The sequence below is a fragment of the Notolabrus celidotus genome, chromosome 5, assembly GCF_009762535.1.
Source record: "Notolabrus celidotus isolate fNotCel1 chromosome 5, fNotCel1.pri, whole genome shotgun sequence".
NCBI lineage: Eukaryota > Metazoa > Chordata > Actinopteri > Labriformes > Labridae > Notolabrus > Notolabrus celidotus.
This window is the reverse complement of record NC_048276.1, coordinates 32,806,030-32,824,621: the sequence shown is the minus strand read 5'-3', so window position 1 is coordinate 32,824,621 and position 18,592 is coordinate 32,806,030. Positions and strand designations below refer to the sequence as shown.

General features: G+C 39.6%; 1 protein-coding gene across 1 annotated transcript; it reads right to left on the bottom strand.

Annotated features, from left to right (window-relative positions):
* Positions 1–13,357: 13,357 nt before the first annotated feature.
* Positions 13,358–16,929, bottom strand: kcnj1b (potassium inwardly rectifying channel subfamily J member 1b). Its single transcript, XM_034684012.1, has 2 exons — positions 16,826–16,929; positions 13,358–14,595 (listed from the first exon to the last, which is right to left on the bottom strand). The coding sequence occupies exons 1-2, from the start codon at positions 16,840–16,842 to the stop codon at positions 13,440–13,442; spliced, it is 1,173 nt and encodes a 390-aa protein (XP_034539903.1). The 5' UTR covers positions 16,843–16,929; the 3' UTR covers positions 13,358–13,439.
* Positions 16,930–18,592: the final 1,663 nt, after the last annotated feature.

Here is an 18,592-nt window from a genome sequence, read left to right as displayed (position 1 = left end):
GATTTTGTTTTACATTTGGGACTTTGGGAGTTTCAAGTATCAGCTCATATCCAAGTAGAATAAAAACAACACAAGTTAAAGTAATATAATAGTTAACTTTGGGAATCACAAAGAAGGCTGCAACAAGTGTAATGTTCCAACACCAAAACTGCCCAGCAAGAGGATCAAAAATGTGTGTTAACTTGACTGTAGATATTTTATCGGACTTGTTCGATTCATTTTTTGCAGTGTAGAGAATAATTTGCATGACAAAGAGCCTGCCAGCTCCCACAATAAGTCACAGTTTGTGATTTAAACGCTTATAATGCACAGAGTTTCTATTACTAATTCATGCTAAAGCACAACACGGCAAAAGGGAACACAAAAAGACTCCATAGTCTTTGTGGAAATGTTGTTTGTATCAGGATGTCTAGGAAGGGAAAATGTTGCAAATGTCTGGCACAGAAAACATCAGCGCTGTGATCTTGGAGACGTTTTGTCACTCGAGTCTGTTCTGGTATCATAAAATCTCCAGAGTCGGCTACACACTGGGTACCCATAATCTGCTGTGACGGATACTTTCCGAGCCAAAATCGCTGTGTTTAATGGTCCAGAGACACGGCTTTTATTTTTCCAAACTCCCCAAACCAAAAGGACTCAATGAAGCTTTGACACACAGTCAAATGGTCTGTAGTGAACTTACAAAACACAGCAACTTCTGTGGAACCTGTCAGCAACATCTAAAGTAACGCTGATATTCTGACAATGTGGAGTCTAAAAAGTGCTTCACAATGAGTTAAGTAGGTTACAAATACACAGGAGATCTCAGATTTAACTGAGCGCTGAAGAGGCACCGGAACAGACATCCAAAAATATAAAGAAAGTCTAATAAACAAGAAGATTCTACATAAAATCTGCAAATTGAAAGTTGTGGTTCAGAAATTTTAGGGCGTAAGAGATCACCAACAGAAAAACAGTTAATTTTTTAGGACTTTTCCTTCATTCTACATCGTTATACCATCCATCTAAGTCCTGCTTTTCTAATGATGTGCAATAGTCGATTTTTTAAGACACTGAGAGACGTACAAGCTAACACCACTGACAGAGCACAACAGGAAATAAGGACATATACTGTAAAGAGTATTAAAGCTGCTCTGTTCAGCTGAGAGGAGCACTACTTTAGGGTCAGTTTAAAATAGAACTTTATTATTTAATAGATTCATGTTATATAAAATGAGTCTGATCTGTCCTTTCATTAGTGTTTTTATCTCCGCCTGCTTGGCAGTGATGTTTTCAAAATAATTGTCAAAAGGTGTTTGAACATTTAAGCCTGATGTGGATTCCTTGGCTTTTGGAGCTGGCCTCTAGTGGAGACTGGTGGAACTGCGTGTTGGTTTTTTTGGCACTTCTGCATTAGCTTCATTTTTCAACACTGGAGGTTGCTGCTTGGTGGAGACCAAAAACAGAGCCTAAAATGAATATTGGACCCACATTTGGCTGATGACCACTAAAGTAGCTTCAAAGATGATGATGTTTCCTAATCGCTGGATTTGCAATGACTGATTATAATTTCACCACCTTAGAGTAACAGTAAAAAATGTCAATATTGTCTTCACTGCCTATTGACGAGGCTAGAAAGCAAAAGCAGTTAGCTCTTTATTGCATAAATAATTATTCAGCATGCTTTAGTTAAACTACTAGTTTATAAGACTTTTACCTGACAAAGAATAAACCAAATCTATTGAAGTAAGCTTTCCTTTGTTTTCATATTAAAGCTAGCTTTAAACATATATCTGTGGACCTGACATTGCTTTAGTGCTTTAGTGCTGATTTACTTTCAGCATTAAGTGTTGAACAGGCAGAATCATGTCAACACTAACCTTAATGACTTCAGCTTTGTTGTCAGAGAGGTGACAGTCACAGCAGCTTCTTCTGTCTTCTGAAGTGGGTTAAAACAAAAGAACCCTGCCTCCTCCAGAATAGCAGACCGGGGCTCAACGAGACGTTTCATTTTGGAAGGAGATTATACTCGATTGATAATTTAGGACCTTCATTTGACAAAGTAAGTGACATGCAGCCCTGGGCTATTCCTACAGGGCACTTCAAACCATTTTCTTATGTAGCAGCTGAGGAAAGACGTGAAATATTTATATAAAGTACATTAGGCCACTCTCAGCTTCTCTCTGTGTGGTTTAAGCAACCAAACCGTAAACGTGATGAATATTTTCTGTGGCAGCTGACCAGCTGGTCCACAGAGACGCTGTCAGAACATCTGATTTACTGATGTGTGTGGATAAACTGTTCAGTGGAGACGTAAACTCAAGAACAACAACAGTCTAAAGGGGGGTGCAGTATTTCCTGTTAGAGGACAGCTTTCACAAAATGTTAAACATCTTCACCACGATGGTTACAGCTGGGATCAGCACAGTCACACTCGAGGATAACAATCAGAACAGAGACAGATGCCTCACGCTCTTAAATCTGGCGTCTGTTTTTTAATGTCACGAGATATCTTTGCCTTTAATTTAAACATCCACAGCTGTATGACCAAAGTACCTGCTCAGCCAATTGAATCAGACTTCAGTTGTGTCTTTAGTTTTGGTTTGAAAGTCATAATGAAAAAATATCATCACCCAGTGATCCCTGGTTGATGTACAAGCTACACATGCTGTACAAGCTAGACATGTTTTACAAAGTACTTCAAATATTTAGAGATACATTTGTGTTTCACAGTTGTAACAGAAAGTAGTGAGTGCAAATATATAGATATGGACCACGCTAACATTAACATAGTCTTCATATGTTTAAGTGTGGAACAGAAATCTTAACAGCTGCAGTTATAAGAAACCCTGAAATGATGAACTCTACCTGAGCAGGCAGATTCCCTTTAGTTTGATCAGAAGCTGAATGCTGTGTGTGTGCAGGGAGGGAGTGTATGTGTCTCTAAAAATGAGCACACTGCAGTAATTACACACCAGAATAGGGTCTTCAATTAGCAGTGGGTACATGACCTACACTGATTAATTATTAAATCGTTAATTAAAAGAAAGCAGAGGGGCTCAGCGGTTAGGCGTGTTACCTCTCAGCCTGGAACATTTCTGTCTGAGGGAAAGCTACTTATTCTTATTTTGTTGACACGTTTTCTCCCTTTATACCAAACAATAAGGTGATTTAGAGAATTGAAGGAGTAAATAACATTTGTGTGCATCTAACTACGAGGCACAAGATGTTCTTTTCTATCCAATGTTGTTTAAAAATATTGTGGCAGTAACTCTGCATATTTCCTCAATTCAAAATTCACAGAGCCATTCATTAACTTTGTTTTGCAGTGCAACGCTATGTGTGGCGCGTTCCCTTTCTGGTCCAGCCATCAATCATTATTCAAAAGTGAGAGTTGAAATCCAAAATCCTCTTGAGAGTGCTTATACATATTTATTCATAGAGCATCAACACTGTTTATCTGTGAGGCCTCTGATGTATTTAATGTGATTGATATAAAGGGTGGGATGGAGACTGGTAAATTCTCTTGGACCATATTAATTATTTTAGGCGGTTCAATGAAGGCTGCTGGGAAAGTTCTTCTGCATGCTCAGCTTTACTTAAAGCAAACTACAAATACAGTCATGCTGACGTATTATTGAAGAAGACTTTCAGTGGGATATCATCTCTTCTTGCTACAGTGTGAGTCCGGCCATCACTCAGAAACATTCAAGTGACCTTAAACTACATGTTTACATGTGAACACATTTACACTTCCTTCATTTGGATCCAAGAGTTATCAATAAAATACATTCACCACTCAGATTGAAAGTGTCTTTTTTTGTCTCAAGTTTTTATATGAAGTTTGATCTTTTGTAGAAGTGATATTTCTCTACACTGTTGATGTGCTAATTATTAGAAAGAGCAATTTGATTAGATGGGGAGGCCTTCCAAAAGTGCAGATACAGAGTTCATTAGCACCGGGACTTTGAATTACTTTCTCCTCACTGTGAACATCACAGCTAACAGCCTCTGTATCTGAGGCATAAATTAAACAAAAAATACATGGAGATAAATAAAAGCTGCTGGTCTGAGGTAGCGTGTAAATGCACAAAAAGAACTAAGATTGCAAAAGTCCAGGTTCCAGGAAAGCCTACAAAACCTTCCAGTATCGGGGCTGACCTGATGAATGATTAAAATAAATATATAAGGAACTGTTTTGGTCTTTTACCAATGTTTATCGTTTGTTGTTGTATAAAAGCAATACTGAATATTAATGGTTGTGTTGTTGAACAGTCAGCGTGATTAAATGCAGAAAATATACTTACTTGATGCTTAAAGCTCCTGTGAGGAACTTTTGGGGTCAATGTTTCCATACATGTTGATTTGAGTCATGCTACTTTCTTTTCACAGTCATGCATATCAATCATCGAGAACCTGGGCGTTGAAAAAGAAAAGGCTGCTTCATCTGTGTTCTTTTTATCATGTTGTCTGACACTTAAGGCTGATTTATACTTCTGCGTCTCCCCTACGCAGCAGGGGCTGACGCAGACATGAGCCCCACATACTTGTGCGTCGGTGTGTCTGTGTCGCGCAGCAATTCTCCGCCGAAACGCTTGAGGGCAGTGCGGCCTCTCTGATAGCCGGCCGCCTGCTTCCGGTCCCGCCACGATCTCTGTTTACTTTTCCACAGAGTTTCAGAGCATGTTATGTTAATCTACGATTGATACATGTTACTGTTTATCATACAGACATGATTACATGAAGAATAGAGAAGAGGAGATGAAATACACGGCCGATGTGCGGCCGATGTCCGGGATCCCGGAAGTTGTTGTAAATGCGGGAAAGACAAAGCCGTCGAGCGGACCAATCACAGAGCTTGCGGTCCGCGTCGGCTCTACGGGGAGTTACATTTTGGAGGAGGTGCACGTCAGCTACGTGCGTAGGCCACGATGATTCAACGCAGAAGTATAAATCAGCCTTTACCCTGCAGCAGCAGCAGCTTCAGTTTATCAAAATAACTGTATGGAAACAATCAATCTTATTCCTGATGGTCTTGTTTGCTGTAGCAGCCCATAAAGAGACATCAACACAAATTCTGGTCTGTTTCATAACTGGATAAAAACAGCGCACAGTAGCTTTAATATTAACCTTGAGGGTGTGCTAAAAACAGAAAATAATATACCAACTAGAAAGCACAACGCAGTACAAGTTTTTCAAACACTTGATGATTCAGTACACATGTTCAAAAAGGAGATGGAGGAAGTACACACTTCTTCATTTCAAACCCTTTTCCATAAGTCATTGCTCATTATTCATTCAGCTTCCTCACAGATACCAACCTAAATAATCATTATTATCTTAAACTTGTCCAAATATATAGTTTGAAAACGTTTGAAATTATCATTGTGTAACTGTTGTACAAAATCAGGTAGTAGAGTTATTGAGAGAAGGTTTCAATAGTCAGAACGTTATGACCTCTTGTGTAATTTGCAGAGTTTAATGGTTACTTCTCATTATGCTACATACTTCTAAGTTATTTTGATTCTAATGTGTTTTCCTTTTAAAAAACATCTATTTATTTCTTTTGTTTTTACCTCTAAAACCAAAATTCAACACTGAAATGTTTCCACTTTGACTTGAACACAAGAAATGAACCATCTTTCCTCACAGTGTGTTTGCTCTCTCCATCACATGGGGGATAAAGTGTGACCGTTATCAGTGAACCAGCCCTTGGCTCCATCAGATTAACTTGAATTTCTGTACTTTTCATTCAGCCCTCTCAACTCCATCTTTCTCTCTTTTTTTTTTTTTACATTTTTCTTCTCTGCTGCCTCGGCCTCGCTGTGCCAATCCCTCTCAACAGCTTTCTTTTCATTGTTATGCAGATGAAGCCCAGTTAGCTCGCCTCTGTAAATCCAAATGGGATGAAGGAATCTGCCTCACTGACAGAAAATGTTGGACCCATTTCTTAAAGCCTGCCTCCCTGTTAGGGACACACTGCTGCTCTAATAAAAAGGTCCATCACGGCAACATGAAGCAAGAGGTGACTGTAGCAGGTGGCGTTTTGTTTCACGGCTGGGCCTGGGGAAAAGTGACACATCAAAAGTTTGGAGTTGGTAGCTGAACATTTTCAAACATCACTGAGCTTTTGAAAGAGAGTCTGCTGGCAGAACTGGGACACTTGGAAGAAAAAACAGTTTTATTGTTGCATTAATTGTTTATATTAATGAAAAATAGAAGCAGCTCTCTGAGTCCCTCTAGTGGCTGGAACGAATGTCACAGTTTCTTTGAGGATTTTGAAGTACAGCACTGGAGTGACATTCCTGCACAGCTGATACAGCAGTTACAGTAGCTTACAATGTATGCAGTGTTTGCATGTGAATATCTTAATGCTATTTCACCTGACCTCAATCCCAGATCTCACGCTCAAAGAACAACAAAGCCTCTGTTGTAGCAACAAAACAAACTTAGATAAACATGTAATCATGCTTCAGTGTTATTGTAAAGGTTTAAAGTCAGTGTTGTGAGAGTGTGTGAATTCAGAGGCTGAAGAAGTATAGCAGACACTTCAATAAATCAATCAATCAATCTTTATTTATATAGCGCCAAATCACAACAAATGTTATCCTCAGACTGTTTCCAAACAGAGCAGGTCTAGACCGTACTCTATGTTCTATTATTAACAAAGGCCCAACATCAAGACAGCATAAGATCCAGTCCCATCTTACAGACAGGACTCAGTCTGATCTCATCTTAATCCACCATGAGCAGAGCACTTTGCAGCATTTAGCAAGTTACAGTGGCAAGGACAAACTTCCTTTAACAGGCAGAAACCTCCAGCAGGACCAGACTCATGTTAGACACACATCTGCTTTGAAAAAGTAAAAGGATAAAGTAGAAGGACAAATATCATACTGGGGAAATACTTGTGCATTCACAAGTAGAGTTAATCTAAATATACGAGTACATTTATTATAATGTTTTTATTTATGTATTTTTGATTTTACTGTTTTAATTTACACACCAACATGTTAAAAAATTCAACAGCATTCAGTTCAATTTAAACAACATTATAAACTGTATGTGAAACATGTGGAGCAGTTTTTACAAAAAAAGGGTTGGGGGGGGGGGGGGGCAAAGTGTGACAACAATAATCTGCTGCATTCACCTCTGTGGCTTCCCTCACCTTTACCTTGATACTGAGTCTTCCTCGCCTCTGATTGGTTTGTTTGGTCACATGTGGGATATTAACAAGGAAGTGTGGTGACTAATGAAGGGGCTTTCTTAAACTGGTCCCTCCTTACTTCCACTCCACTACTGAGTGACTCTGTTTGCTGCGACTTTGGGACAAGCTCCCCTCTGTCCTATGAAAGCAGGACTTTTATAAATAATATGACAGAGTTTACAATGCCTTACTGTGTTCAATCTGATGTTTATAGTCTGCTTATTCTTAGTAAATACTTCAAAAGGGGTTCATTAGATCCTGAATGTATTATCAACTTTGACATTTTTACAAACATATGATGGTTTTATTTATTGACATAAGCAGTTTGAGTGTGTGCAGGTTACTAGGAGGTTTACTTTATGTACCGTCTGCCAAAACGCAAGTTAAATGCTGATGAACCAGATCAGCCAGCTCCCACTCCTACTCCATAAACTGCTTGGTATGCTTATAAACAGCAATGAATCCTTTTGTTTTATATGATTATTTGTGTGCAGTATTATTGTCTTATGAAAACCCTGTTTCATCAATCCTCTAATAAGACCACCTTTCATGAGCTCAGACAAGCAGCCCTGTTTTCAGCTCCATCAGGGTAAATTTATCGGCTAACCCAGGGGAGTTTGAAAACAGTTTAAGGATTTTAGGAAGTGGAGGTATTTTCTCAATCCAGAAGGGAATACTTGCTGTAAGTGCAGCAGGGTCAAGTGTGTTCCTGCACATCATTCACAGGTCCTTCTGTGATAATAACACCCAATATACCTGGAAGTTGTTTCAATGTAACTTGAAGGATCTTAAAATTCTGCTAAATTCAAGTATTTTGATGTGCAGCCCCTCCTCCCTGTGGGTTCCTTCTTCTCCCCTTTAATATGTCATCCCTGTGGGAGAGGTGGGTGTCTATTGTTTAGCTTAAATTAGAATCTTAAACCATCTTTCATAGTTATTGTATTCTTAATGTAGACTTTTGTTCCCTACAGTATTCTTCTATTATGTTTTTCAAACTGTTAATACACTGATTTTAATTACAGTAATGTTAACTTACCTGCTGAAACTGTAACTGTGTGGAAGCTGGAGCGAGCTGCAGTATTTACATACATAGAGGTTCTGTCTGTGTCGGAATAAATTGAGGTGTAGAGAGAAAGTAAAGCCCGGTGTCTTAGCATCATCATTTCCAATCACAACACATGAAGTAGCACACCGGGTACATAACCTCAGTTTGGAAGGAAGTAAAATCACAATCCTAAAACTTTCTAGTGCAGTTTCCACCTGATAGAAAATATGCAAATGCTGTGTTTCATTTAAGGACACGTGCTTTGCAGTGAATTATTTACCTCTGGATTAGTGTTATATAGTAGCACACAATGGGAATAATCAAGTATAGCAGAAGCACTTCAAGGGAGGAGGGTGATTACATTTTTTCTTATATGAACTCAGAACACTTGACCTGTTTTTTTTTTTATATTCTCAGGCAAAATGTGTACACTTCTGCAATAATAAACTCCTTACAATTTCATAAAACAACTAAGAAAGATATGAGGAATTAAACCAGAGGGGTGAGTTGTTGGATGTTAATATACCTAAACATCAATTGTAACATTTTGACCAATAGTTTTGTTCTAAAGGTGTTTTTTTTTTGCCAAATTACCAAGATTTCAGTCAGGAAACATTTTGGGTTTTTTTTTAAAGTTTTTCCAAGAAACAGTTTTTTTTTGTTTTTTTTTTAAGTTTTTCCAGGAAACAGTTTATCAGATCGTTTATAAAACATTAAGTTGCTGGTGTCACATTTGTGTCTTGGCAGGGGAATTGATTAGAACTACATGGTTAGCTAATTTGATGAATAAGTAATGTGACTTGGCTTGAATTAATTCTTAACAACTCTAATCTGGGGTATTGGCAGCATGCTAACAAAGGGCAAAGTTAAGCTTTGCTCACAATCCAGGAAATAACAGATGAAATATGTTGAGAAATAAGCTGCTGCTTGTGCCCATGCTTTGGCTCTCACACTGAACAGACGTAACATAGATGACATGTGAAGTCTATGCTAGAGAAATACAGAGACAGACTGTTGTGAAAATACGAAATACTTCAGGAAGTTTTGATTATTTTAGAAGTATTTGGGCTTTATTTGGACATATTGGTTTGAGTGAATTTTCTCTGTAGCCAATAAGACGTTATCGTTTGTCCCCTCTGATTTAATATTATTACATGCTTTACTTACCTGTCTGTTTCAGTGTTCATTTTAGATAGAAGTTGTTGTTTGTATATCACTGTGATTATTTATGTCTTTTATTTGCCAGCTGCTCCAAACTTACTGCTCTGGAGAGATTATAATAACCTTGCAATACAGTTACCACTTTAACTTCCTTTTATATATCACCTTCATTCCCAGCGCTTTTTTACATAGCTAATTCTAACCATTCTGTGCTTCTGTATAAACTGTATTTTCATTTTATTTTATTCCATCTTTATATTAATATTTGACTTTCTTACATACTGTGTATAAGAGCAGACTGTAATGACTGAATTTCCTCCAGGATGAATAAAGTATTTCTGATTCTGATTCTGATTACTAAAGTTTGGACGTAGTTGAATGAGCCGGGGGAAATATTTAGTCAGCAGGTTGTTGTCAAGTCTGTAAAGTCTCATTTTGCAAAACATAATTTTCTCAAACAGCTCTCTCTGTGAAAGGAGTTAAAGCCTGGCACTCTCTTCCTGATCACTTGAAACTCATTACAAATGTCACCAGGTTTAAGACCGTCACCAAATCCTGGTTAATTCAGCAACAAACCTGCACTCATGTCTAATTTTTCTGCATGTTCTGTCATTGCCAAATGTGTGTTTTATTGTAGCATTCTGTACTTTTAATACCTTTTATTTTTGTTTTAAATTACTGTTTGAATATTTTACTCCCTTAAAAGCCCTCCTAGGGACGGTTGTTGCAAATTAGCATTCGCTACAAAGACTATGATACTTGCTTGGGATGGCTGTTCACGGTTTGTCTATGTATACTGTATCTGTCCATAACAAATTAACCATAAATAAATAAATAATGTTGAATTGAACCATTAAAGGGTAAGTAAGACCTCCCGACATGAAACTAAACTGAACAGGAGCCAATTGACAGGCTTTAAATACTCACGTAAGACTGATCATTTTTACTGATGGTGAGGGCGCCAAGTTTATCTGCCTCGCCATCTTCCTTTCCATTTGGCCTTCCTGAAAAGTCATTGCATCCCGTACCGTGTTCGATAGGCAGATATTTTACAATTCAGTAAATTTCTCTGTCATAGCCAACACTTTTTGTGTCTTTCACCTCTTCTGCATTTCTGCATCATTATTGTCTGTTATCCATTTTCCCGCCGAACAAACTGACATCGAATTAACCGGACTTCTTTCTGCAAATTGATATGATTATCAACGTCTGGGATTAAAGCCGTTTCTGTAGCACCTGTGTTCCATGGGAAGATAACTGACTGTTGCCAGAATTAAATATTCTAGCACAGCTGACATATTCAGACAATTGTGAGTATTTTAGCTCCATAATTCACAAACACAACTTTAAATGAGACAATAAATGACACAATTTTCAGTTATTGTATGCCAAAGTGTGTTGAATTGTATGTACATTATCTATATTGTATAATTTGTTTGTTATGTCAGTCATATGTTATTTATTTTAGTTTAAGTACATTTTGTATTTTGTATTTAATGTGTTATTTCTATGTTATGTTTGTCGTATGTGGACCTCAGGAAGAATATCTGCTGCTTTAGTGGCAACTAATGGGGATCTGAACAAAGGAATGGAAAGTAGATATCCAGCCAGCAGTCTCTGCAGACATTTTCTGATATTATTTCTCATGAATCTTCTGATCTGCACTGACCACCTGCTGATGCAATGAAGGTATGTTGGTGTGTACATAGAAAGGAGTAGTCAAAATGTGTGTACGGTAATTCTCCCTGAGAGAAACAGACTGTGAGGAGTACTCAAATAATAAGTCAGTAAACTGGAAAAAAAAAGGTTTATTCAACTAAAAGATGTTACCTTCCCTGAGAACAAGTTTCATTGTTACACATTCAGATCTCCAAACTGTAAGCTGGTCAATACAAATCATAACATTTAGCAGCACGTTCATAGTTTTCTAATTATAAGAGCTAACATTATTTTTCAGCTTCACAAAGAAAACAGCATATGGTTAGTTTTCAGCAGGAATAATGAGGGAACTCAAAAGACTTGTCCTACTTTTTATTTCCTTCCCCCAGTCTTTACAGCATTCAGTTTTTCATTATGAAAGGCTCAGGCCTCTAATCTCCTCTTGAAGTACCCACTGTGCTATCCACTATTTTACCCCCTTTCATTTTCCATGCGTCAAAACTTCAATCCCTCTTTCTCCCTCTTCTACACATTACCTACACAAAGTCACAAGTCCCCAAGGTGCTTTGATTGTAATGAGCCGCTGAGCAGGAGCTTAACTCATACTCATGTCTGAGTTTTTGTCCACATATCTTAACTACCATTAATGTTAAAACAGTCTGTGATTAATATGAAGGATCAAAGAGAAACAGCATGTGTCCACTGACCGTCTTCATCTGAACTTGGTGAAAACAACGGCACAAAAATGTTCTTTGCACACTTTGTGTACATTCACACAGCAGGCACAAGAGTCTTAAATCTCATCTCTTTCTATGTTGTGCTTCTGTTGCTCAGATCTGTTTTGTTTGAAAGCACAAATAACATGAAACCCAACCACCTACATTTGGATTTAATCCACTCTCACATGTTTCTTAAGCACATATTTTTGAAATATTTTGCCATGTGACCTCAGCCTGAACCTTCACAGTGGGACTTATACAACATCTAATCACTTCAGATTGACATTTGTAGGGATGTGCGTGTTTGTAAACTCATCTTTTAAATGCTGTCACCCTCGCTAGTCAGCACCAGAAATAGTAATTGGTTAAAAATTTGTATTATTGTAGATCTGAGATGCTTGTCTTATGTTGTGGGTTAGCTGTAGCACAGCCATCTGCCACTAGTTGGGCTGCTGCTCCGGTTAATGCACAACTACCCTGATGTAAACAAGCACAGATGGCAGATACATCGTAGCATGGCGCAACTTGGGAGTACTTTTGATCTAGAATATGGCGACTGTGTGCAGTTAATTTTATCGACAACCAGCACAGGCATGTGGACGTCAAACTACAAGGAGGACCAAAGGCTGATGGTGCTAGCTCTGCCTCGTGCAGCAACCAAATTTGACCCTTTGACTCTTTTATCCCATGTTTCCCGGTGTTAAATATGTTGTGTTCAATCTTGACTTAATTTCTGAGCTTTTTCCTACCTTTAGACTCATCGGCTAGTCAAAATCTAAATTTCTCTCCAAATGCTTTGGAGATTAGGTGCTTCTGAGAACCCCTAGATCATCAGTCATAGTCCACACTGGCAGGGGAAACATGCAAGCCAGATGCAGGAAAAATGACCCTGTGGTTGGACTCTGCTGTTTGTGGCATCCTTTTTTACTTCAAGTGAGTACCTTCTTTTTACACGTGATGTCTTTGTGATGTCTGTTGTGCATACTGATCAGTTCTTGGAGGGTTTAAACTAGAACATGGCCCAGGCTGCATTTTGAGAAGTGTAAAATTGGGGTCTGGTTTGGCTCAGTGGGTGGAGCAGGCAAAACTCAAACAAAGGTAAAAATCTCAATACACTGGTCTCCACTTTGCATCTGACCTGAAACTATATGGAGCATACCAAACCCTTCCTCACTTCCCCACACTCCCAGCCTTTATTTCAGCTGCTGCATCCAACATGTGACCTGCATTTAATTTATGTTCTACCTAGATACTCAATCCTGCAGTACACTATCCTCTCCTTGTGATGACAGCAGTATTAATTAGTATGAACATTAAAGAAAGAGCAAGCAGTGACTCGGGATGTAAGATTTTCTGTCCGAATCTAACCTTAATCACAATCTTTCCGTTCACTGGAGGGTGAAATAGAACCTGCCATCCATCCCCCCCATCTCTTTGAGAATCCAGCACAGTATATATATATGTAGTGTTTCATCCACTATGAAAACATTGTGGGTAAATTCTAACACGGCAGTATTTATGTTGTCACCACAACATTATTGGCAATGCAGTTTTGGAATATTCACACATGGTTTCTCAGGATCTGGGTTGGGCTTGCAGTGTGACCTAAGCCTTTATTTCCCACTTCCAGTGCCACTTTGCTTTTTTACCTTCAGTCTCTCATTGTTGCTCACATTTTGGTGATGTCCATTGAGTCGTGAATATCGATGACTTCGAACCCCAGGTTGTCGACCCCCCGTTTCTTCTGATTGTTGTGGTTCTCTCCGTTGTGGCTGTTGTGGTTTTTCTGGTCTGCGTCTGCTTCGAAGCACTGGACGCAGTGTGGCGTGGTGACCTGAATGCTCCTGGAAAAGTTTGAGAAATCCACGCGGTACTTTCCTGTGTTGGTGCGGGAAATGATTGGCAGGAAACTGTACCCCCACTGTATCTCCTGTGGGATGTAGGAGGTTCGGACCTGACAAGCAGAGCTAGTGGACTCGGCCGTCCCGTCCAGAAAGACTACCAACTCAAAGTCCTGCAGGGGGAGAGAATCAGCCGACAGCCCATAAAACGGGCTTGATCTGTTTATCACATGGTACAGAGTCAAAGGGCAGACAAAAAACAAGTTATCCTTGCCGGCATCGACCATGAAGTCAATGTCCACCTGATCCAGGATGTTGGTCTCTCCATCTGGACTCGTTGTTGTCCTAAGCAGCTTTCCGTAGATCTGGCTGCCAATTAATAAAGTCTTTCGGAGGTTGGCTACTCGGATCAGGAGACACAGACTTCCTTTCTTCAGGCAGATGACGGCTGTGTCGCTGAAGGTTACGGTTTTTCCCCGTCTTTTAGGTAAGGAGATCTTAGCTAAGATGACCCCGCACATGAAACAATTGATGAAGACGCCGATCAGAGACTGGATCATTATCAGAGCCACCGTTCCAGCACAGTGCCCAGTCAACGCTCTGCCGCCGTACCCGATGGTGGTCTGTGTCTCCAAAGAGTAGAGGAAGGCTGTTGTTAGGCTGTGAACGTTTTCTATACACTTGACATGTCCATCTGTGCGATTCTGTCCCATCAGATCCCCGTTGTTCTTTGCGATCCAGTACCACAGTAGACTGAAGATGAACCAGCTGCCAGTGAACGCAGCGACAAACAGGACGAGAACAAAGCGCCAGCGGATCTCCACGAAGGTGGTCCAGAAGTCTACCAGGTAGGCGTAGTGGTTGCTGTATTCAGTGCTGCCAAACTCAATGTTGCAGCGCCCGTCTTTGGTGACCAGGCGGTTTTTGCAGCTTCGGAGTCCAGCCGGCTGGATGTGACCCTGGAGCAGCTGGAACATCCTGGAGCTTGAGAGACAGAACACAAGGTTGGTACAAAGCTAGGTACGGCTTTTCAAGATCTGAAAGTCATCCCCAAAATGTTGAATTTACCCAAAAGGCTCTGCAGTATGTACAGCTTTAAGATTGTTCTTTATAGAGATAAGTTGTTCAAAGAGACGTCAATAAATGCATCCGCTAAAGGCTCATGGCGTTCCATAACCCAGTTTTTATTCTTCAGCTGTCATCAAGTGTTTACCTTAGTGAACTTATTTAATTTATGTCATTGATATTCTAAAAGTGAAGTCTAAACCTCCTCTGTATATAAGTGTGACATACATCTCATGTTCGAGAGACACCCCGTGGAATTTGGCTCACACCATCAGAGGAAAATATTCACAAAATGAGACTATCCTGGCGGCAGACATGTTTGTTGCTTTGGAAATGATCCTGCTGTTATTGTATAATCTGAAACTGGCCTGGAAAGGATTGAAAAAAAACCTGATAATTTTCAAGCGTTTGATATTTTTTCTCAGGCTTTAATTTAAAGAATAAATCTGATATTCTTCAATACGTCTGCCAAAACGTCCATGAAAGACCGGTATTGTCTGTGCACCCAAAGCCTAATATCTCATCCCACGGAGCTCCTTTGTCGTCCCAAAACGATTAAAAACACATCAGTTACTTGCACAGCCACACTGGGTGACACATTCCTTCACCATTGTTTGCCCCACATACACCTGCTGCTGTAAATACTTACCACAGTGCTGAATGTGAGCTGATCTGCAGCTGGAAACAGTCCCCATCTAACCCCATCCATTTTTACTCATTTTTTTACACAGAGTTAAAACGCACCCTTTTTAAAGGACACTACTGAACCTTTTTTCTACTCAATTAAACACATCTATTATTTTCAATGCTTTACATCATGATGGACAACAGTTATCGTCAGTGTTATGATATATCATTGAACCAATCTCAGCTCTGTTATCCCTACATGTCATACTGCTAACCAGTGTTGGAAGTTACTTTAAATTTAATTGATTACTTATTGCCTTGCTAAGAAATGTAATTCAAATATTTCCACCACCTATCATTAAGATAATTTGACTTTATTGGACTGCGAAATAAAAGTAGAATACATGTGATAATGTGTATTATGTGATCTAGTGTTTAAAATAGAGGGATTAAGAGAGATAATGAAAATACTTGATTGTTAACACGCTGTTTTCTCACATAATAACTTAAATATTAGTAACATACAATACCACAACTCAAGTTTTACATGTTTGGCCTTGTCCTGAAATTTCCCCCCAAAATCTGCATCCCTGGACAGTACAGGGAGAGAGATGCTAAGCTCCTCAACTCCTCTGTACTTACCAACATTTCCGATTGATGAGTTAAATTATGTAACATATTTCTCCTCAGTAACTATGATGTCAAAATGCACATATGTTTTAAAAATATCTTGCATGCACAGTACTCCTGCTGACTCTTTATTTCATGTTAATTGACGCTCAAGCATTAACAAACTGCCTCCCTTCAAAATCAGACAGTGAATTAAGGATTTCTGATTTTCCTGTGATCTTCAAAAGATTAAAAGAAAGGTAGTACCAGTCCTGTGTAGGCACAAATAATGTCTATTCATGTGAGTGAAAGTTAATTTACCTTTTGTACTGTTGGTACGGTGCAGCGAGCACCACGTGGTCCACTTTGAGTTCTTACATAACAGCCGCTGATTAGACTCAGGGTTGAAGACATTTTTTGTTTTGTTCTAAATCGTGAAAGGCTTTTGCTCGGGGTGAAAAATTAACCAAAGTAAGAGCTAATGCAACTGAAAATGTGTTTTATGTCTTATTAAAAAGTGTCTTTCAGCTGTTTACAGTTTGAGCCCACACAGAAGAACAACCATTCATATTAACTTGGTAATTATCCTCCTGATTTACATCATACTTCTCTTTTCAGAAGAATACAAAAGTGTGTGCTGTTCTTCTTTTTGGTTCTTTAAGCTTCATAAAGAGTGAAAGAAGTGCTGTGATTGGATTCCTTTACACAATTGAAGAACCAGATGAAGCAACACATTGGGATATAAAGCACGTTGGAGCAACTCTCCTCTCTGAGGCAATAAACAAAAAACTGTACATCACAGAAACTAAACTGCACTGTTACAATGGTTTATAACATTTAAATGTAAATACATTTAAAAGATTAATAAATCATCATCCTGTCACAGCTCTGTAGAAATAAAGTTAGGACGTACCTTCTTTTTGAGACCATGGGCCCAGAGTGCTCACTGGATCTCCGCTGGAACTTCAGACTCCTTTCTTTTAGTGAGTGGCCATGGAGACGTTGGAAAGATTTTAATCCACAGTGAAATTTCCTAATCCCAGCCACATGCCACCATGTACACTGGCTGCATACACTCAGAGGAGTCGGCCACAGAGCTCCCAGTGGGCGTCAGTTTTCTGTGATTGGCAGGGTAACTCCCTTCATCACTCCACCAACAAGAGTGACAACAAAACTACAGACTTTATCAGCCCTGGGTTCATGATTGGTGAAGATCTTGTCAGTGTAAATTCTGGTAAGTATGAGGAGGGGGAATGTCCAGGAAAAGTCCTCCTTTTGTTTTGCAGGAGGTGCATCTATTGAGGGGGCCAGCGTGGCCTGTGCAGCACCCTTGCTGTTTTTGTTTTCAGCCCTGAGAACATTTGGGATTTGCGTCAGGCCTCACAAAGAAATCCCTCAATTGCGTTTCCCCCGGTCCCCTCCCCCCCTCACTTCCAACCTGTATGGCTGCCTCACATTTGCATTAAAATGAAGAGCTGCGGGGACAACGTGTCTTTCCTATAACCTGGCTTAAGAAACTTTTCATATTAGTGCAGCATATTTCCATGCCCTGTTATGATACAGGACAGGTCCTGAATTTATAAGATGCCCTGCAGAAATGGATACGGATGCTGCTGACTGCATGCTAATGACGGGAGCAGGAGATGGTAGAAAATGAAGCCTGTATTTATTTGACTGCAGAGACTATTCAAGAATCTGAAAGGCTAAAGGCCAGACTAAATTATGTATGGTACCATCATAAAATCATCAGCTGGTGTTCCTCCTTCATTGTTAAATGTTTTACACCCTAGCAAATTAGCAGCCGCTTCAGGGCTGCACACAAAACTTTTACTGTAGGCAAAACAGTCATCATCATCAATCAGCATCTTTGTTTTTGGGTAAAGTAGGATGCCCAAAATGTCAGCTTCAGTGACTGGAACTAGCTGAGGTGACACTGAGAGCAGACAGATGGTGAGCCTTAATATAGTATAAAAGGTGACTCATATTACATTTGAACCACAGTACGGTTGTCTTAAACGAGGACTCATAGTTGCACTTTCTGGCAACTATGAGATGTATTCATTTTTCAGCGACAGAGGTTGTAGCTTTACCAAGCGGCAACCTCCTGCTCCAAGAATTTAAGCCAATGGGTCAGTGTTAAAAACTGCAGATCATCAAGTGTCTGCTTGAGGCTGGCTCCGGAAGTACCAGAAACCACATACACATAAATCCAAAAAAGAAGCTGACCTTTACAGCAGAGATAAACATGTTTACAGCCTGGTACAAAAGACCAGTGTAGTCTGGATGGCTCATTTCTCCATTCGCACACACTGTACAGGGGTCAATCATTTCATAACGCGGCAATTTCGAAGACATTAAGATTATGAGTTTTACATTACGAGAGGCACAGCCGACTTGACTGACAGCTGGGAACACTGTAGCGGTTGGCTAGGAGGCTCAGAGCCCGCCTCTTTAACTCAAACTAGCTTGACAGAAGTTATGTTGGCTGTTTTCGAAACGGCCTGCTACATACTACTTACTAATGTAGTAGGCAGTAGGTATTGCCTACTACATACTGCGTTTGAATTTAGTATGTAGTATGACTGTTCTGTTCGATCTGTGTTGCAGTACACTGAGCCAGACGTCACTGGATTTCCGGTTTCGGAAAGCCGAAGTGAACAACGGCCAAGCTGATAGAGAA